The following is a 22054-nucleotide window of genomic DNA, read 5'->3' as shown; positions in this document are numbered from 1 at the left end:
TTGCACACATACGCATGCATGGGGAAGTGCATATGCACACATGTGCACATGCATATACACACATGCATGAGCAGACACATACACACATACATATTAGGTGGTTCACTTACGATCTGGAAGAATAAGCCTGCTTTTGTCTTGAGAAGCTACACAAGCTTGGCAACAGCCACTTGCTCGTGCTCATCAGCTTAGATCCTAGACAGGACCCATACCATAGAGATAGCAAAACATGGGTCAACTAACAGGTATACAGTCAATAAAGTTCCCATCTTAGTCTCTTAGAATTTATTCATGGAGACCTTTTTTAGCGGGCAGAGGAAATAAAGTTATCAAGAAAGAAGAGGAGGTTTTTAAGGAAAACAAATATACCCTTAGTGTGGTGCCCACTTTTTTTTTTTTCTTTTTTTTTTTGAGATGGAGTCTTGCTCTCTTGCCCAGGCTGGAGTGCAGTGGCACCATCTCAGCTCCCCATAATCTCCACCTCCTGGGTTCAAGCGATTCTCCTGCCTCAGCCACCCGAGTAGCTGGGAGCTGGGACAACAGGCACGTGCCACCATGCCCGACTAATTTTTGTATTTTTAGTAAAGACAGGGTTTCACTATGTTGGCCAGGCTGGTCTCGAACTCCTGACCTCGTGATCCGCCTGCCTTGGCCTCCCAAAGTGACGGGATTACAGGCGTGAGCCACCGTGCCCGGCTGGTGCTCACTTTTAAGCAAGTAGATTCTTTGTGAGCAGATATTTAAATTTGAAGCTATATAATGAATAAAATAAAACATTATTTAATGGAAAACTTAGTGTGCCCCTTATGGTATTCAGTAACTAGAACATAATGTTAAACTCTGATCTTAGAATGTGATACTTTAGGGGCAAATATATCAGGCATGCCTACCGAGAAGGAGACCCTCTCCCTAGAGATCTGTTTATTTTGCAGTTTTAAGGGAAAAGGGCATACTTTCTGATTTTTGGTCCCTGGAGCCCTAGATTTCTAGTAAGAGCATTGACTTCTGAAGGTTCCCTACAGCGTTTATATACTACCTCTCCCGGGGGAAAGAAAACTAGCCTCTATGTAACAAAAAATCATATTATGGGGAGTTTAGCTGTGGTATTTCAAGCTATGAGGAAATATTTCAGTTCCTTCTATCCTCTTTATGGAAGCTAAAGTGGATGTTGGGGATTTGGAGGACCTCAGTTCATGCAGGCTGAGTCTGTAGGATTTGTTTTGAACCAATTTATACCAATGGTCTAGAAGGCAAAGAAAGTAAGGAGAAATTAAATTCAGCGAAAGGACGAAGCAGTGGCAAGCTGATCTATGGCAATGAACACAGCACTGTCCTCACATACTTTAACAGCACTCAGCTATTACAGCAATTACAGCCAGCACATCTGAATTATTTAATGGTCCTCTCCACCATCCGCCCTGCTTGGCACCTCTAGAACCAGAATAAAAGCCCAACTCCTCCCCCACCTCTTTGCCTTCTTAATATATGATGGCCAACCTTGCCTTGTTTTAAGGTGATTTTCTTCAGATAAAGGTTACCGTGATCAGTCATTAACCATATCCAGTTTCTGCCCACAAGAATAAAGTCCAAATTCCTTAGCTGCACATTTAAGACTACTCACAATCTGGTCCTAAGCTACCCTTCCAAACTTATGCTCAGTGATTCTTTTTGATATGTACCAAACTCAACAAACTATTTGCTATTTGTTGAAACAAAACAAATATGGGACCGGCTTCCAAGCTTTTGTTCATGGAGTCCTTGCTGCCTAGAATGCTCCTCCATCCATTCTGTTTCCTTTAACAGCATGTATTGAGCAAACATTCTGCCAGGCAATATTGCAGATAATGGAAATCTATTGGTGGCCAAATAGACACAGTTCCTGAATGGAGGGAGCTTACAATTTATTCAACATCTACACCATCTTTTGAGGCTCAGCAAGAATTACTCCATTCTATATCAGATAAGACTGAAATTCCAGTGTCTAATGTAGTGCCAGGGCCCCATGAGGCACACAGGAATAAATAGGAGCTTTAAACATATAAATAAAATGAACTTTAAATGAAAATCATGAAATAATTATGTTGCTATTAAAGAAATATTTAGTCCTCCATTCATCCAGTTGTCTATGTCATTTGTCCTAGACACAGAGTCTGACAAGCAGTAAGCCATCAATACATCTTCATTTAATTGTAAACAGGAAAGGACATATTTTCTTCCTTCAAGGAGCTTAAAATCTTATAGAAATGTATAAGATGTAAACACACAGGCAAGAAATACATACTTTAGTATGTATTTCTACATACTTAGAAATATGTATGTAGAAATACATACTAAATAGCTTATTGGAAAAACAATGTTGGCAAGGAAAATGACATGCTGCAAAGTAAAATAAATGTAAACTTTGTTTAGTGACTGCTCCTAAAAGGTGCATTTGAATGAAGGCTGCTTCATGATTACTAAGGGAATCGAATGCACCAAACTACGAGAATCAAAACTAATTCAAAGTTATTTTCTAAAGGCAATGTAATGTTTGATTCAATTAAAAGAGATGATATGATTTGGAATTGCGTCAAAACAACACATTGTTCAATGATTCTGGAAAGGCTTTTTCCAAAATGCATGTTGGCTTCAGTGTATGGAAATGTTGACCTCCTGACCTGGAACAGAGGCAAGTGATTTTCATTGTGTTTATACTGTGGATTTTTCTCATCTCTAATCCTGGTTTGCCAAATTGTGTATTCTGCCCTGATTATAACCTATGTTCTGCTTGACTGTGGATCATCCTGCAAAAGCTATAACTATGGGTCAGATCAGGAAACTATGACCTGGTAGTGAATTTCATTTCACAGACTCGGCAACCAAAATGTACACAGTCTTAAAAAAAAATAGATGCCTTAAAGCCAATGCTCAATTTCTCTTTTAAAGGTCTTTGGTCATAACTCCCTGAGTCAGGTAATTTGTCCTGTAAATATTCTGAAAGAGTTAGAATCAACGAGACAAACGCGAAATGAACTACACCAGCCAGGTCCTATGGTAGCTGGAGTGAATCATCTATATTTACACAGCCCCTCAATCAAATGCTTGGGTACAGTAGCTGTGTTTATTTCTCCTGGTGGCATCTAATCTCTTTATTAAGTTTGTTGTCTTTACAGAGGAACTAGCAGGCTATGACTTAAAGGCTCTCCTCCTTCCCTCCTAGCTGAAAATCTTATTTTAGAAAGAAGAAAAGATGAGGGAGCTGGGGACTCGGGAAAGAGGCAGTATGGGGAGGGAGGAGGAAGAGAGCGATTACTTGCCAAACCAGCACATGTTCACCAGAGAACACGGTCAAGTGGTCAGGAGCAGCACTGATGTTAATTAGCAATGAAATGAGGAATGAACCAGCATTAGCCCCTAGACTAATCAATGGGAAAATCACTCCAAGCAGCAGCTTAATGAAGTAGTATACAGCTGCTTATTTTTAGTCTGTTTTATCCTGATTCCTCCCCCATCCCCATTAATTTTTTTAAAGAAGATTTAAACTTGCTAAAATATATTTCTTTTCAAGTCTAGCAGAGCTCCGATTTATGTATCTCTATTATAATTCCCTATAATTGCTGTTTTTCAATTTGTATGGACAAACCATACAAATTGGGCTGGGGGGGGGGGATAAACTCTTGCACCATGCCAGAAATATGCTTTTTTCTTTTTCCCATCTTTCGATAGACATCCATATTAGTTTTATTTTCTAAAACATCACTGCATTTCCTTGAAGTGTAAAATAGAGCTAATTTTTTAATAAGTGCACTGTGAATGAAATACTGTGGACAGCAAATAAGACCTTGTCGCAATTCCTTTCATATGTGAGGAAAATTACTTAGAAAATTTTTGCTTGTTTCTTAATTTTAAAAATATGACTGTCATCCATCTAAGAGCAAACTCATAAAACCTATTAATTAAGACCTATTGATCTCTGGGATTTATTGATAGAAGGCACATCATGACATATATGGGGATCCAAAACTAAAAGGCCAATTAGGGTGAAAAAATCTTTTTCATTTTATCAGGATGTTGGAAAAACAGGGTAGTCAGTTTAAACAGAGTCTCTCTTTGAGAATTTTTTCTTCGGCTCTAATTGGAAGATAAAATTTTCCTCTGAAGGATACAAATGTTCTTCTACCTTAGCAAGTTCCAATAAACTAAAGGGACTTCTCAAATGAGCAAATATTATTCACAACTCTGGAAACAGGCTTAGAGTCAATTTTTCTTTCTAATGATGGAGATGTTAGTGAAAGCACATTCACTAACTATAGTCCAACTGACCTGAATGAAAATGTGAGTTACAGGGCAAGGGAGGGCAAGGAAAAGAAAAAAAAGGGAACCAAAAAGAGCTCTTATCTTGTGCCTGTTTTTATTTTCTCCTTCCCTTTTTCTATTTAATAACTTAACAAGTGGCAGCATTCCCCCATCATACAGAATAATTAGTGTTTGCAGTGAGTTCAAATGGAAATCAGAACTTAACCATAAAAGACACAAAAATAGGTTTCCTTGCTTTCTCTTTAGCTAGAGATTCAAAATCCAAAGTAAAATATCAGGTTTCTCCTTGTACTCATCCATCTACCAAGTCCAAGTGTAAACACTGACTTTATTTATACCAAGGGTAAGAGTATACGAATGATTGGTTTCTGACATCACATCAAGACCAATGACGTATACACAAATTCTCTCCCAAATAAAGTTTATGCAAACCTTTACTCATATCTGGAAAAAAAATAGGCTAAAATTTTAGCAGATCGATGCTGAGGGTCATTGCTATTAATTGGGAGGAAAGAAGAACTACTCATGTTACTGGAAACATCTTCTGATACTTGGCCTGAGCATCGCGATTCAGGGCCACTGCAATTTTTCAAGCATATTTTCCATAGAATAAAGTATTTTGAGAAAACAGAAACACAAACACAAAAACAAACCCACTGCTAAATGCAAACCTGGGAAACAACAGCACTCAGGTAATCCCCTTTATAAGCTGATTTGATAGCTCACGGAAATCGAAACAAAACACCCAGTACTAGAACACCAACAGCTGGTTGGGAAATTGCCACAGATTGTTAGGGGGAGCTGCAAACTAGAGATAGGCAATGAAAAGGTTAGAAATGATAGTTAAAAAAAGACAAATTACTCCAAAGACCATATTCTTTAAATCGCTGAAGCAAAACATGTTTATTCGATTTGTTTGTATGCCTATTACAAAAATGCTACTTTGGGATTCTAGGAACCCAGTCTGTCAATTTTTCAGTTTCTGCACTTTCATGGTTGCTTAGAGCTGTTTAATGCAAATGCACTTCCAATAAGAGATTTCATGCCCCTAAATTACACCCAGTTAAAAGCGAATAAAAATGTAAGGTAAATAACTATAATCAGCCATATTATCTTTCTCTTGGCACCTCTCACTTTACAGGCATATTTAAAGACATCTCTTGGGTCCTATCCTTTTTAACAAGCAGCAGCGTATTTCCTGGAATATTACTTAAGATGCTGTGCAGTGAACATTACACAGGTTAAAATGTTACCTAGAGACCTAGAAAGAATTGCATCTGTTGCAGAGCCATCTTTTTTTTGCCACATTTTGGAATGTCTGAGAAGATGAAAGGGCATTTGCTGTGGAGGGGATGAAAAGAGATGAGAAGAGTTTAAGTTTGTCTTTTATGTTTAAGTTCATTGATCAGCCGTTGTGAAGAGCACAGAAGTTTGAAAAGTAACCCTGGGAAGAAATGAATGAGGAGGAAAGAAAATGTACAAATGAGAAGGACCCAATGGATTTGCCATACAAAGTATCTCTGAGTAAAACCACTAAATTACTCTTGGGGTTGTGGGGAATTGAGATGCCACTGGCCATTTTTGCCTTAGTTAACCTTTTTTGGGGTCAGTAGTTTCTCAAACATCAATGTGCCTAAGGATCACCTTGTGAAGTGTTTAAGATTCAGAGTCCTGAGCCACCCTGAGAGATCTGGATTAAACAGATCAAGGAATCTGCATTTTTAACTAGCACTGCCAGTGAGTTTGTGGACTACACTGAGAAAATGGCTCTACAATGTTAAAAGCACACATATTTTTTAAAAATGACGAATGCCATTTCAAACAGACTTACAACCCATTTATATAGGCTTTCCCTGCAAAGTACACAGTTTTGACTTATAATCAAGCCTACAGGAATATAATTAGCAAGGGAGCAAAGGAGAGCAGGAGATTAGAAGAAGAATCAATAAATGGCTCAAATATGTGAAATAACCTTGTTCATCCAAAATACAGGATGGTGGTGTTCTAACTGTCATGGTAGGGTTCAATTGCCTCAGTTGGATTTTAGGAAAACTAGCAATCATTTCTTTTGCAGGGGGCACAATTTCTGAAGAACCCAGTCCTTTAAAAAAAAAAAGTGAGCTATCACCCCACTATTGAGAGAGCAGCTACTAGCTCAGTATTGGTGTACCCAGATGGGCAGCCTAGCAGCCAAGGAAATGGAGGTGGGTCTATGTACTGTCCCATCCTGTCACCCTTTATCAGTGAGACCTTGGGCAGGGCCTGGCTCATTTCCTGGCACACAATAGGCTTTCCTCATCTGCACAATGAATATGCATCCACACGTTAAACCACCACTTCGCAAATTATGAGGTTGAAATGAGATAATAAAGCTGTGTCCTTAGCATAGAGACTGGACTGTGAGAAGTGCAGGGGGAAAAAATCAGAAAGATCTGATTTTAGATTTTTAGTCAAACTAAGCAAGAGGACTTACATTTCAGCAACTCAGTTTGCACCATGAATTTCTCCACTCAGTTTGTGAGAATTACTGTTCCCTTGAAGTGACTTAAGGAATCATTAAGATTTGGCAGTGGAAGGTGGGACTCATTTCATATACCATTACTCTTAAGCCGAGACTACTATAAGAAGCTGGTACGTGGCCAGGCACGGTGGCTCACACCTGTAATCCCAGCACTTTGGGAGGCCGAGGTGGGTGGATCACTTGAGTTCAGGAGCTCCAGACCAGCTTGGCCAACATGGTGAAACCCCATCTCTACTAAAAATACAAAAATTAGCTGGGTGTGGTGGCGGGTGCCTGTAATCCCAGCTGCTCAGGATGCTGAGGCAGGAGAATCGCTTGAATCCAGGAGGCAGAGCCTGCAGTGAGCCGAGATCACGCCACTGCACTCCAGCCTAGGCAACAGAGCGAGACTCCATCTCAAAAAATAAATTAATTAATTAATTAAAGAAGTTGGTATGTTATGTTATACCATTGACCAAGAGGTAGTCCCAGTTTTATACCCTGAAAGTGCATTTGGACTTAATGATCATTTAGTATTTAGAATTTTTCCATAGAAATCAAGTCATGAATGGAGCCTAGGTTTCTATGTCACTGCACCACAGCTATAGAACACGTAAGTAAATGAACTATTGTTTTTATGGGAAAACATGTCTATGGAACACCAGGATACATTTTCTTCTACTGTTGTCCCAGGTGGAAAGGAAATCTTAGGCAGTAGGGAAGGCCACCCAGCCCCAGCCTCTTCTGCTCAATACACTCCCATTAGCTCAAGGGCCTCAGGAGTAGAACAGCACATTCTCTCCTCTGGCAGGATCCTGAGTCACAGGTAGGACTGGAAACATCACCTAAGGGTCTCAGGAGAAGTAGTAACAGGGTGTGCCTGAGTGATCATCTGTACATATATTCTTTAAAAAGAAAACATTTGGGCTGTTTTCAGGAAATGAATGGATAAGAAACTTTATAGATAATGACAAGAAAGTTTCAGGGCTAAGTACTAAAGACACCTGGACTTTGTTTCTGTATTACTACTTGACCACTGTCATTAATGGCATAATCTGGGACACTGGGAATTTAGTCTTTGAATAAATATTCTCATTAGTGCTAAACTTTATAGACAATGTTGACGATGTTTATATTCTTCCATATCATTGCGAAGTGATTTAAAAGAAATGCATTTATGTCATATTTCTACTCTTCATCCACTAATTTTAGCCTTGAAAACAAAGGCTTTGAAGCAGTCTCAAAGGCATTGGGTCGTCTGCTTAGGGCCACTGAAGATGAGGAAGAGAAATGCTTCATTTATGTTTTGCAATCCTAGGGTGCTTAGGAGATCATTTTGAAATTTCCCCTGGAACAGAATGTCTGCTAACATTCCTCTCTGACTTCATCATGTGAACACTTAAAGGTAATCAGCAGCCATGGTGGAAGCTATAGGGGCTCTGCATAAGTCCTCTTGCAGCCTTGTTCCCCATCTGCATACAATGCAGTTACAGATCTCACACGGCACATACAGAAGCTGTCAGAGATACTGGGATAATGCTAACATTGATGTGCTTATGAGGGAAGACAGGGAATGTTTGGCTAAAATCCAAACAAAAGATGGGTGACAGAAGCAGCAGAAGCCAATCAGCCCACCAAGAAGGTGAGTCTGGCAGATGCTGGCAGCTACAGAGGCCCACAAGGTAGCTGGATTACCTGCCAAGTCTCTGGATGTGGAGCCATAACGTACTGCTTCATCTGAGTTATGCCTTACGCCTAAGGCTTGTACATCAGAATCACTCACTGTATATCACAATGCACAAGACAGGTGTTTTCCTTCATCCCTCGCTTTTGTAAATTCAACAGTTTTGTCATCTCTATATGCTATCGCAAAGCTGCTTAAGAATTCCAAGTTAGCGATTTTACCCTACAGAATCAGGAGCTTTTATAACCCCATTATAAAAGATTTAAATAATAAGGCATGGATATCCCATAAATAAGTGTTTGTTGCACTTAACTACAGACTTCCATGGTCAGGAGCTACAGAGAAGAGTCAAAGAAGATGAGTTATCTCAAACAATGTGCTAGCGCTCCTGGGCTGACAACTTGCAAATCTGGAATTTTAGAGCTTTGCCAAAGACAAATAAAAAACCCTAAATATTCAGGTTTGATTCAGGATGCTTGCTGCTTCCCCAGAAGCATGGGGGAAGATATCACCCACTCATGTTGGTGTTCAGGCTGCTGACATTGGAAAGCTCCCAGAATCAAGCAGTAATGGGAACACTCCCTGAAGCAGTTAGAGAATTGAGCAAAATTATATCTGGTGTGTGGATGCAAGAGTGTGTGTGTGTATTGTTTGGTCTGTTAAGGGGGGCAAGAATTTTGACTTGGTGTATAAATTTAATCCTAAACTATGTGCCATGTTACCTCAAACTTTTATATGAAGAGTCAGCCTCACGTTTTCTCTCTTGGTCCCAAATCATAAGGACCTTGACACTTTAAGGAGTGGACCAAGGGTAGATTATATAATAACATTTTAAACTACGGCAGCTTGATCCCCTTTAGTTACACTAAGGGCTCACAGGTAATCATAATACATTTACTATATCTGTATCTTTAAATTGCAAAGTGTACACTGGAGAGAACTCCAGGACATGTAACCATATCCAGTTCTCGTGAATCTCAGATAATGACTATGAAGAGAAATAGCAGAAGTTAGAAGTGCACTAAGGGTGTCACATTGCCAAGTGAAATAAGCTTCTAGAATATTCATGCAGGGAGCCCAAATTTCTCACTTGCTAGCTCCCAGCTGTCAAACCAGAGGAAACTAAGGCTAGACTATGAGAAGCAATCTCAGATTCACTGCTGCTGGGGGTTGCTTCTTAACCCTGTGATGATGTATCTATGTTAACAAAACATGACTGGAATTGAAAAACTACATGGAGATGGGCTGGGAGAGCCAAAAACTGCATCTGCCTTGTGTGCATGGGGGGCGGGGGTTACACGATGGGTACAGAATCGGAGTCAGAAGCTACAAAACTCCTTGGGAATTTATGTGGTCCCCCAAGTAAAGAATTACAGAGAATTAATTCCCCCTTCTCAACTTCCTGATATATAGGATACTAGATCTGATTTTTAAGAGATTCTTCTCAGTATGTAACTCAAGTTATGCCTTGTCTGTCTGCTTTTACTTATTCTTTTTTTGAGACAGAGTCTTTCTCTGCCTTCCAGGCTGGAGTGCAGTGGCGTGATCACAGCTCGTTGCAGCCTCAACCTCCCAGACTCAAGCAATCCTCCCACCTCAGCCTACCAAGTAGCTGGGACTACCAGTGTGTGCCACCACATCTGGCTAATTTTTTAAAGTTTTTTTGTAGGAACGGGGTCTCCCTATATTGCCCAGGCTGGTCTGAAACTCCTGGGCTCAAGTAATGTTCCCACCTTGGCCTCCCAAAGTATTGGGGTTACAGGTGTAAGCCACCACACCAGCCTTCTCTCATCTTTCTAATGTTTACCTGCATTCTCTTTAGCAGTACAGCTGTATTCCTAAAAAATAATTAGTGGCAAAGTGCCTACCAATACTTCTTTTATTTTTTTCAGGGACAAGGTCTCACTCTGCTGCCCAGGCTGGAGTGCAGTGGCATGATCATAGCTCATTGTAGTCTCCTGGCTCGAGTGATTCTCCTGCCTCAGCCCCCCAAGCATCTGGGACTACAGGTATGCACCACCATGCCCAGCTAATTTATTTTTTATTTTTATGTTTTTATAGAGATGGAGTCTCACTATGTTGCCCAAGCTGGTCTTAAGCTCCTGGCCTCAGGTGATCTTCCTGCCATTGCCTCCCAAGTTGCAGGAATAACAGGCAAGTCAACACTTCCTTTTTATATCTGAAGTTCATCTACATGATCTTCTCAAGACATCTCTCCCAACTGCTATTTCCTAAGCTTCTAATTTCTGAATCATCTCTTTATTCTCTATAACAATCCTGTATGGCAGTCCAGGTGGTTCTGACATTAAAAATAATGAGAATCGTCTGGGCACGGTGGCTCATGCCTGTAATCCCAGCACTTTGGGACGCTGAGGTGGGCAGATCACCTGAGGTCAGGAGTTTGAGACCAGCCTTGCCAACATGGCAAAACCCCGTCTCTACTAAAAATACAAAAATTAGCTGGGTGTAGTGGTGGGTGCCTGTAATCCTAGCTACTAGGGAGGCTGAGACAGGCGAATCCCTTGAACCCGGGAGGCAGAGGTTGCAGTGAGCCAGATCGCACCACTGCACTCCAGCCTAGGCAACAGAGTCTTGAAAAAAAGAAAAAAAAAAAAGGGAAAAGGAAAATAATGAGAATTATTTCTACCTCCATGACAAAAGAGAGGAGAGAAACCACTAAGTCTCTTCTGTTCATGCTCCCACATATTGCCCACATACTCCTCAATGCTGGACCCATTCTTAACATCTTTGAGAGTTCTGTAGTGAGCTGGTAAATAGTCCCGTCTCTTCTGAGACTTCCACCAGCTAAGGAAGCATAAGAGCTTTTGAAATGGCTATGCAGCTCCACGTTGAACACAACACTAATGGCTGAAATGACACTGAGTTCCTAGGCTGCACTACCTCATGGAACATGCTGATCTACTACATGACCACATGTATAGCAATGGATCTGCCAGCCTTTTTAGTGGCAGTTCTTTACTGTTGACCCATTTGGCCTGTGGTTCACAGTGACTGCTAGCCAACTGAACTCCATCCTGTTTGCATGTTCCCACTTGTTGAAACAGTACAAGGCTGTCATTGTTTCATCAAGCATTTATGAATGGCCTTTCTGTGAAAAGCACAGTCCTGGGGTTGCTTCCATAGCCCAATTTTAAGGGAACACCTGTGCATAATTGTATACATGTGTTTGTTTGCATGTTTGTGTGTATGTGTATACATGTTTCTCTGAGCTTTGCAAAACATACCTGGAATCGTGTACACTGTTATTCTCTTAGTCTTTTGTGTGTCCCAGGCCCATACCATCTAGCACAGACTGCCAGTGCCACATAATGCTGCACTGCGGGGAATCCCTGTCATGGGAAATGACTACAGGAGACATTACCCAGCATGTTATTCTTCATGGAGTGCTTTTTGAAAGATCATGACTCTTGTAGCACCGGACCAAGATCTTTTTTAAGCTAAAAGGCACTTAGGCAAAGAGAGCCATGTGTGTTTGTGTGTCCGTGGCTGTATGTGCGTATATATGTGTGGTTGTGTGTGTTCAAGTGTGTGTGTGTGTGTGTGTGTGTGTCAGGGGACTATGGAGGAAAGAATGGAAAGAATGAGATTATAGGTCTGAGGCGATATGGTTAGAATCTGATTGCTCAGCTGTAAGGAATGGAGAGTGTGAACATGATTCACAGAGGAAACAGCAGGCAGTGGAACCCTGTACAGCTGGTCCCTGCTGGCCTATATACTCAGGGGATAGACTGAATCTCATTTGGAGAAATACCCAGAGATGCAGAAAAGAAAAAAAAAAAAACACTCTGAAGAGTAAGAAGTGCCTTGGGGAATTGAGGGTGAGGACAGTGGATGTCCTGGTTAAACTAAATGCCCCTGACATGCCATCTACACCAACCACCCTCTGCAGCTCTGGCAGCAGGCTACCAGGTACAGATCATTATTTGGTTAAAAAGACAGGAGGTAACTGTCTGCAGGATCCAATTATGCTTTTGCTTGGACACTTGAGCATTTGTTTTAAGGAGGACACACAAAGCCCGGGGCACAAGAGGGAGGAGGCAGTGGGCCTGATTCAAAGAGCCTGGGTTCACATCTCCACTCAGGGGAAATCCCTGAACCTCTTGATAATTCAGTTTCCTCACCTGTAAAACAAGCATAGTGACCATACCTACCTTGCAGGGTTGCTGTAAGTATTAAAGATTATTTCAAAAATGCCCCTAGCACAAAGGGACTCAGTAAGCAGTAACCTCTTTGAAAATTCATCAGAAGGCTACAAGTTTTAGTATGACATTTACTGCAGCTGCAATCATCACCCCCCCAACTGATAATTAGTGAGATAATAATTTCTTAATTCTCTAAACAAGATAAACAACAACAGACCCTCACAGACGACATAGTAAAACTGACATTCCTCAAATAACTCAGAGGGTTCTACCTGCAGATGTGATGATTCTGCAAGAGACAAGTAGTTTAATCAAACCCTCTGTTAAACTTCAAAGTTAAGGGGGTGTTCTGGATATTCTGGTAAATGTAGTGTGAGATTGCTAAAATTAAACAAAGTCATTAAAAAGCGTACTTAGCGTCTGTTATAAAAAGAAACAGCTTCTTTTCTCCCAAAGATACTTATTTTTCCCCCCTTCTTATCTCTTTACTGCTGGGAACTGCTGAGCTTAACAAAGTAAACTTGGCTTTACTTATCAGAGTGAGCTCAGGAAGCCCTAAGAGGAGGGGCAACACAAACACCAGAGAATGAGATGTTCAACGAGAAGCCTGGAAGATAGCTTTCCACCAACAACTCCCCGGCTGTGGCGTGATCATTAGGTGGGTTCAGATTTTAGAAACACAAATGGATCATCTGAATTGTATGTGACTGCAAGTCTGGAAGTCTACGACAAGGCAGGCATTCTGGGGTTCGAAGCGGTTGCTGGGATCTTTGCACTGAACAGTGATAAGAAGAATGCACGAAACAGAAAGTTACCCTCTTCTGAACTGCCCAAGGAAAATTCTGCACCCAAAATGAGATTAAGGGCCCAGTGCAGATAGGGCAGCCTTTCAATACCATCCAACACAAAATAGCATTTTATTTCATTCAAACTAGAGTGGTTTCAGAATTCTTGTGAAAATCCAATATAGGCTGAATTTTCCTTCATACTATAGGTAAGGAAAGATTAGCCAAGCAAATTAAAGATGCAAGGAATACTACAGTGACGGAATTTCAATAAACCTTAAGACTTTCAACACACTGTCTGTAAGCAGATACTCTGGCTGCCCATCACACACAGAATGCATCGCGCACGCCTTACTGGGGGCGACAAGGCTGAATGCAATCGGGTCTCAGCTTACCTGCCAGCCTCAAGTCCAGACACTCCTTCATTCACTAGGCTCCAGTCGTGTTGCCTTTTTTTTTTCCTGTTCTTTGAACCACCCCAGCTCATTCCCACCTCCAGGCCTTTGCACTTGCTCTTCAGTCTGCCAAGAACATTCCACCCTCAAATCTTCACAGGATCAGCTCCTCCTCCTTGTTCAGCTCTCGGCTCAAAGGTTACCCCTTAAAGTTCAACCCTCCTCTGACTGTTCAGTTGTTCTCTCTCATATCCTCAGTTTATTTTCTTCCCACCACCACCCTCTAGAATTCTGGATAGTCCTCTTTGTATACTTATGTAATAATGGAACACCTCCACTAGACATTAAGGTCTGTGAGTGCTGGGGCTCTGTCTCTTCGTCACCACTGTAGCTTCAGGGTCAGGAGCAGGGTTTGGAAATTAGTAGACTCCAAAATATATTTATTAAAGGAAAATTAATTACAAAATACTAATATACCTGTTAAATAAATTTCTTCTTCTTCTTTTTTTTTGAAACAGGGTCTCACTTTGCCATCCAGGCTAGGGTGCAGTGGAGCAATCTCAGCTCACTGCAACCTCCAACTTCTGCCTCCCAGGTTCAAGCAATTGTCTTGCCTCAGCCTCCCGAGTACCTGGGACTACAGGCACATGCCACTACACCCTGCTAATTTTTGTATATTTAGTAAATACAGGGTTTCACCATATTGGCCAGGTTGGTCTCAAACTTCTGACCTCAGGCGATCTGGCCACCTTGGCCTCACAAAGTGCTGGGATTACAGGCATGAGCCACTGTGCCCAGCCCTGTTAAAGAAGTTTCTGAAAGACCTCTACCTAGAAACAATTTGAGGATATGCACAGTATGTACTAGTGATTAACAAAACATCGTACTTTCTTAAACTTGACACTTCAGAATTTTTCCTAGTTTGAACTAGCGAGCTCTCTACCTTTCCATTATATATCCCCTCCATTCCATTTCATTTATCTAAAATGAAAGAGAAAAACCATCAAACTCCATATAAATATAATAAACTAAAATCAATGTGCTGATGATAGTTTTATTTCCTTAGCATCACTGTGAAGCAGCAGAATATGCTCCTGAAAACCAATCTCAGTCTCCAGACTAAGGTGGAGGGAGAAGCTAGATGGTGACTTGTACTCTCCCAACCCACATAATCCTCCAGCATCTACAGGCTATTTGGGCCTTTGTCCATCAGACATATGGCCAGGAAAGTACAGCCTCAATTGAACAGCAAAGCCCTCCCATGCCTCACCCTAGGGGTGCACTCTCCCTCCTACTTCCCTCTCTACCAGCCAAATTGCCTCATAGACCCCAAGACACATTAACATCCTGGAAACAAAAGATGGGCATTGTGAAAATACACTTATCATAATGAAAAGATTAATGTCACACACTAGTGATTGACTGAATGAAGATTACTTCCTAGGACATGGGACCGAACACCTAGAAGAGAGAAAGTAAAGAAAGAATCCAGGGAAGTTTTGCAATATTACCTACATCCAAATGACTAGTATAGAACTTCTCTTTCTCTTTCTTAAGGAAGTAGTTCAACACATTGGTTCCCTTTTAATTTTTGTACATTTAGAGATAAAGATCATGTTTCTAAAACAAGAAATGAGATAAAGTGCTAAGCACGAATTCATGCATAGCATCCAGAGGTGCTGTTAATGTTTTTTGTATTTATTGATAACTGTCTGCATATGTGTATATATTTGTGTATGTGAGTGTATATGGTGGGGATGTATGTGGACATGTGCATTAATCTGGAACACTGAAAAAGTTGGGGTAGGATCTGTCATACTGGGAGAATCTCCAAGAGCTGGAATATTCTGAGTAGGTAATACTCTATGTTGTAAACTGCTCATGCAGCAGGACTGAGGAAAAGGCATCGCCTGGCCACCGGCTGTTACTGACTCTGGGAAAATGAAAATACAGCATCTCTGCACCTGTTCACCTGATGGTGAAGGAAGGAAAAGCCATTACCAAGTGACAGAAGACAAAAAAACCAAAATCCACTTCAGCAACTCATCCCACTGCTGGTGATTAATCTCACACTCCCACAGCCTGATGCACATTAACCAGATAATTAATAATTTCTTCAGGGATTCCAGCTTGGCAATTGTTTTATCAACCTGCACAGCATTAGAGGGAGATGCTGCACTTGTGATCAAATGTCTGGAACTGGGAAAAAGGACTGTAGATGAACAGTGAGGGCTTAGCAGCAATTTGTGAGCCTACTTCAAAATGAACAAGTATGGTATAAGTAATCCTGTTAATTTTTTATCACTACTATTGGCCTCGCTGAAGAGCCAAGGAATAGAGCCTTCCCTTGTACCCGTGTAACCACCACCACCAGTAGATAGCTCACAGACTTGAAATCACATGTGGTTTACTATGTGTGCAAAATAGAATATACCAGGCGTATCTAAATTCTAGATGCATCTTTTTAAAGAGTGCATAATCTAAGACATCTCCCGCATCAAATCAAAAGTTTCAAAGAGTGTTTGATCAGAACGATGCCGGTTGACGTATTTCTTGTTCTTGCTGGCTCTAATTCACATCTATCTAAAGGAAGCCAGGCACAAAGAATCAAGATCACCCTTTCTGAGTCCCCTGTGCAAATGTACCCTTCTTCTCTCATGTTAAAATATATTCCACAGGGAGAAGCCAAAACCTCTTTTTTATGTCTATTTTTATTAAGATGGTAAGACTATGAATAAAATCGTAAGAAGAATAATAAATTATAAGCACTGCTTATTAAAAGGCTCACCATTAAAATTCCAACTTATTCATGTTCTCTCCTAATGAGAAAAACAGTGCATTGAAAATATTATTACAAATTTCTCTCAACTCTATCCAGAATGCTATTTGGATGGAAAAGAAACAAGAGTATAATCCATCCTTGTCAGAAATCACAGTGGACTTGTCGGCAGAAACCCTGGGTTGAGGCCTGCCCATTGTGTCTTGGTATTATATCCTCCAGCTTTCCTGAGGGAAGCTATCATAGGCAGGCAAACAGCACTCTGTATGGGCTTTGCCATGGGGGTGTTAATCAGGATGGTTGGCAATTACAGAGCATGTCCACCTTATGTGTACCCAAAGGAGAAATTGCCCTCAGACGTCAGGGCTAGGATAGCCGGGGATTCTCCTAGGAGTGGATCACGCAGACAAGGCAAAAATTTAGGGCTGAGAATTTTGGTGCTGGGAAGCAGTTTAGAGCCAAATCAATTGTCTATTTCCAGCAAATTTGCAGGACCATAATACAGGTATTGTCACACACACACACACACACACACACCAATTTCAGCTTGCTAGGACAGTCTGCTTTTTTTCACCCTGATTTTCAGAGGTTTTAGATTATACCATATGTCTTTGTGAGAGTCCCCTCAAATCATCTTGGAGTAAAGTAAGATAATGAATTGGACAAAAAGAGAGAGAACAAAGAAAGACAAACTGTAAAATACTGGGCAAAACACAAGATCACATAACAGAATAGTGAGACCTGGAATTTACCTAATGTTGTTGGGCACTCCCTAGGTACAAGGCAATGTGCTGTAAGGTACACACTCATAGAAAAAAAAAAACATAGAGCGTCCTCCATAGCATAGATTTCACTCTTAACTTTGGGTTTAGGGAACAATTTTTTTCAATATTAAAACATATTTTATGGAGTAGAATGCAAATTTCACATGCACACAACAGATAAAGTGGGGATTAAAAATTTTTTTTTTGTTTGCTACTGGCCATTTCAGGCCAGATCCTCACAAAGCACACATACATATTCCTTGACCTCTACTTTTCGAGTACATGGGTAGAAATTCTGAGAAACATCTGACTAGATCACACTTATAGAAAAGGAAGATGAGACCCAATGGTGTGACCTTGTTGAGACTTAGACTCTAAACTAAGGGTAATAATATTTCACTGGGTGCCTTCAAACGTATATGTGAAGAATATCATCATCTATGAAGCAGTGATAACTATAAAATCTCAGTCAAAAGCACATGCAATTTAGATTCACAAAATTTCAGTTTTCACCAAGACCTCTACAGCCCTCCCCTACCTACGAAAGTAAGAGCACAGGGAGTGGCCTGGTGGTTATGAGTTACCAAATCACAATATGATGGATAGTAACCAGTTCCTATCAGGTAACACTAGACCAGAAAGAACTGACATCATAAGGTATACTAAACACTCCTTGAGGATAAAAGCCTTATCTAATTTATTTATTTATTTATTTTTTAGATAAAGTGTCACTCTCACCCAGGCTGGAGTGCAGTTGTATTTTTAGTTGAGACAGGGTTTTTCCATGTTGGCCAGGCTGGTCTTGAACTCTTGGCCTCAAGTGATCCACCCACCTCAGCCTCCCAAATTGCTGGGAATACAGGTGTGAGCCACCATGCCCGGCCTCCTTACCTAAATTATTTGTAACTTCCTAGACCAAGCACAAAGCTTATACTAGGCACCCAATATATTATGCACGTAGCAAATGTTATCAGAACCACTATTTGTTGAATAGAGATCTGAGGGACAGACTCAATTAAACCTAAAAGCACTAAATTGTTATGGGCTCTTTTCAGAAATGAAACTAGCACCATTAATAACAACAAACAAAAACACACAAATGAACAAAAACAAAAGAACCCAGAGACATGAATGTGATTCAGAACAAAGGACATTGGATATGGAGTCATAAAACCTGGCTTAACTCCCTGATTTTTAAAACATTTCAGCTATATAAACTTAAAGGGGGTAATTTCAATCAGATACAGCCTATTTCCTCGTTAAGATAAATAGAATAATAATACTAACCTTACAGTGTTGTAAGGAATGAGTTTATATGAATATAAGAAAAAATGGTCAAATAATAAAGTACTAAAAACCATTAGTTACTATCCATTATATTATTGCATGAAGATGAAAAAGTTTGGCTGAAACACACACACACACACACAAACACACACATACACATATACACACACACACACACATTGTGGGTTTTTCTCTCTCACACATGGCTTGATTCCAAAGCAAACTAAACCAAGATCCTTACAAACTAGAAACAGTATTTTTAAATAACTGCACACCATCTCAGCCACTAATTATTTTTTAGGATTTTACTATACGCCGCTAACTGAAAGTGTTCAGTCCTTTCCATTCATTAGTTTTATCACAAGCACTCCAATGAATTAAAGAAAAATCTGCCATCACCACCTTCCTTGAAACTTTCACTATATTTTCACAAAAGCTTTGACCTTACAAAAGCAATTCACATTAATTCAGCACAAGTCACAGGACTGGACAGAGGATAAAAATTTGGCATTTCTAATAAATAGGACACTATTGAATAAGTTTGACAGAAGGCTATTATACTCTTGATGTCAGGAAATGGGGCCAACAATGCTTTCTTTGTTACGGTGAGGGGCATCATACATCACCGACTATATGGAGACTCTATTGGTGGGACCAACCAAATGTGTGAAGTGAAGCACTCCTTAATAGGATTTTTACTTTACTAAAAACTTGCCTATGTACACTGATAGAACTGGACTCTGAAACGATGAATTGCAAAGATCACTACTGAGAAAGCTTTGAGACTGTAGGCATGTCTACATTAGAAAGCAAATATTCAAGCACAGGTAACTCTATACTTCAACATAAACATTAGGCCCATACATCTGTTACTTTAGTTTACTAGTAGTAATCATTTATTGAATAATTTTTCAGTACAGTGCACTTTACACATGTTTATTCTGCATTTATTTATTCAATATACATCATCTTATCTTGTAGGCCTTTTAATTGTCATTTAACAGTTGCAAAGAAAAGGAAAAAAGTTTAGCAAAAGTATATTACAGTTGAAAACTTATTTTCATACAAAAACTTGCTCACAGATGTTTATAGCAGTTTTATTTTTAATTGCCAAACTTGAAAACAACCAAGATGTCCTTCAGTAAGTGAAAGGATAAATAAACTATGGTACATCCAGACACCGGACTGTTATTCAGTGCTAAAAAGACATGAGCTATCAAGCCATGAAAAGACATGGAGGAACCTTAAATGCATATTCTTACATGAAATAACTCAATGTGAAATGGCACACATCATATGATTCCAATAATATGAAAAGGCAAAATTGTGGGGACAATTAAAAGATCATTGGCTGCCAGAGGTTGGTCAAGGAGGAGGGAAGAATAGGTGCAACACAAAGGATTTTTAGGGCAGTGAAACTACTCTGTATAATATTATAATGGTAGATACATGTCATTGTACATTTTTCCAGACCCCTAGAATGCACGACACCCAGAGAGAACGCTATTGTAAACTTTGGATTTGGGTGATAATGATGTGTCAGTGCAGGTTCATCAGTTGTAACAAATGTACTACTCCGGTAGGGGAAGCTGATAATGGAGCAGGCTGTGCCAGTGTCAGGGAGGGGTATATGGAAACTCTCTGTACTTTCCTCTCAATTTTGCTGTCAACCTAAAACTGCTCTAAACCTAAAGTCTATTAAAAGAAGAAAAGACAGGCCGGGTGTGGTGGCATATACCTGTAATCCTAGCACTTTGGGAGGCCGAGGCAGGTGGATCACGTGTGCCCAGGAGTTTGAGACCAGCCTGGGCAACATGGTGAAACCCTGACTCTATTAAAAACACAAAACAAAATTAGCCGGGTGTGGTGATGCGCACCTGTAGTCCCAGCTACTTAGGAGGCTGAGGTGGGAGGATTGCTGGAGCCTGGCAGGTCAAGGCTGCAGTGAGCTGAGATTGTCCCACAGCACTCAAGCCTGGGAGACAGAACAAGACCCTGTAAAAAAAGCAAAGAAAAGAAAAGAAGAGCAGAGGAGAGGAGAGGAGAGGAGAGGAGAGGAGAGGAGAGGAGAGGAGAGGGAAAGAGGGAAGGAGGGAAGGGGGGAAGGAGGGAGGGAAGGAAGGAAGGAAGGAAGGAAGGAAGGACGGACGGAAGGGAAGGAAGGAAAGGAAAGGTAAAGAAAAAAGGACATTAATTTCCCTAAAGTCTTACAGTCATTCAAGATGGCAGTAGTAGGATTCAAATGTAGGCCTATGTAATGTCAGAGCCTATTTTCCTTATGCTTATTTATATTTTTAAAATATTTGGGGGATACACATATCTTCACTCAAGTCAGTCTCTTTTACATCTGTCCCTCCCCAAACACATTTGTGATTTTATTCATACTAGTAAATAATACGTAATTACATCCTATTAAATAAGCACCTACTACATGTTCAGTTAGATACTACTGATACAATAATACCTTACAAATCATGAGGTATGTCCATCTGACACTGTATGTGTGCATATATAGGAATATATTTTATTGAATACATTATACACACAATTACATATATATACACACAGTCAGCCTTCTATATCCTTGGGTTCCACAACCCTGGATTCAACCAACCATTAATTGAAAACATTTGAGGCTGGGCATGGTGGCTCATACCTATAATGCCAGCACTTTGGGAGGCTGAGGTGGGTGGATCACTTGAGGCCAGTAGTTCAAAAACAGCCCGGCCAACATGATGAAACCTCGTCTCTACTAAAAATACCAAAAATTAGCTGGGTGTGGTGACACATGCCTATAATCCCAGCTACTCATGAGGCTAAGACAGAAAAATCACTTGAACCCCAGGGTGTGGAGGTTGCAGTGAACCGAGATCACACCCCTGCACTCCAGAGTGAGACTCTGTCTCAAAAAAAGAAAAAAGAAAAGAAAGAAAAAAAAAAGAAAATATTTGAAAAAAATTGGATAGTTGCATCTCTACTCAACATGTGCAGACTTTTTTCCTTGTCATTACTCCCTAACTAATACATTATAGCAACTACTTACATAGCTTTTACATTGTATTGAGAAATCTAGAGATGATTTAAAGTATATGGGAGGATGTGCATAGGTTACATGCAAATATTACACTATTTTATATCAGGGACTTGAGTATTCATGGATTTCGGTCGGGGGTGGGGGTGGCTACTGGAAACAATCCTTCATGGATACTGAGGAATGAATGAATATGCATCCTTTATATTTATATTTTTCCAGTGATATCAAAGGAAGGTATAGAAAACATTATGTTTAATATTTAGGGTTTAAAATAATGTGTCATTATTGCTTCACATAATCAGTTGATTGTGGCTTCAAAGATAGGAGACCTGGGTCCAAGCATGAACGCTGCACTTTTTCCAAGCTT

At 40.3% G+C, this 22054-nt stretch overlaps 1 protein-coding gene across 8 annotated transcripts in view; it reads right to left on the bottom strand.

Annotated features, from left to right (window-relative positions):
* The window catches only part of ESRRG (estrogen related receptor gamma), a 592692-nt gene that overhangs the window by 392729 nt on the left and 177909 nt on the right, over positions 1 to 22054 (bottom strand). The window contains exon 1 of one of the 8 annotated variants that reach the window (XM_054442382.2): positions 13824 to 14076. The exons of 5 other annotated variants lie outside the window; for them this stretch is intronic. In XM_054442382.2, coding sequence (XP_054298357.1) covers positions 13824 to 13915 — 92 coding nt within the window. In that variant the 5' untranslated portion in view covers positions 13916 to 14076. Of the gene's footprint in view, positions 1 to 13823; positions 14077 to 22054 lie in introns of those variants that run through there. 2 more of the 8 variants (XM_054442441.1, XM_063672183.1) reach the window with 2 other exon arrangements.

Source organism: Pongo pygmaeus, chromosome 1, assembly GCF_028885625.2.
Source record: "Pongo pygmaeus isolate AG05252 chromosome 1, NHGRI_mPonPyg2-v2.0_pri, whole genome shotgun sequence".
Taxonomy (NCBI): Eukaryota; Metazoa; Chordata; class Mammalia; order Primates; family Hominidae; genus Pongo; species Pongo pygmaeus.
The sequence above is the reverse complement of the archived record's forward strand: the minus strand, read 5'-3'. Positions and strand labels throughout refer to the sequence as shown.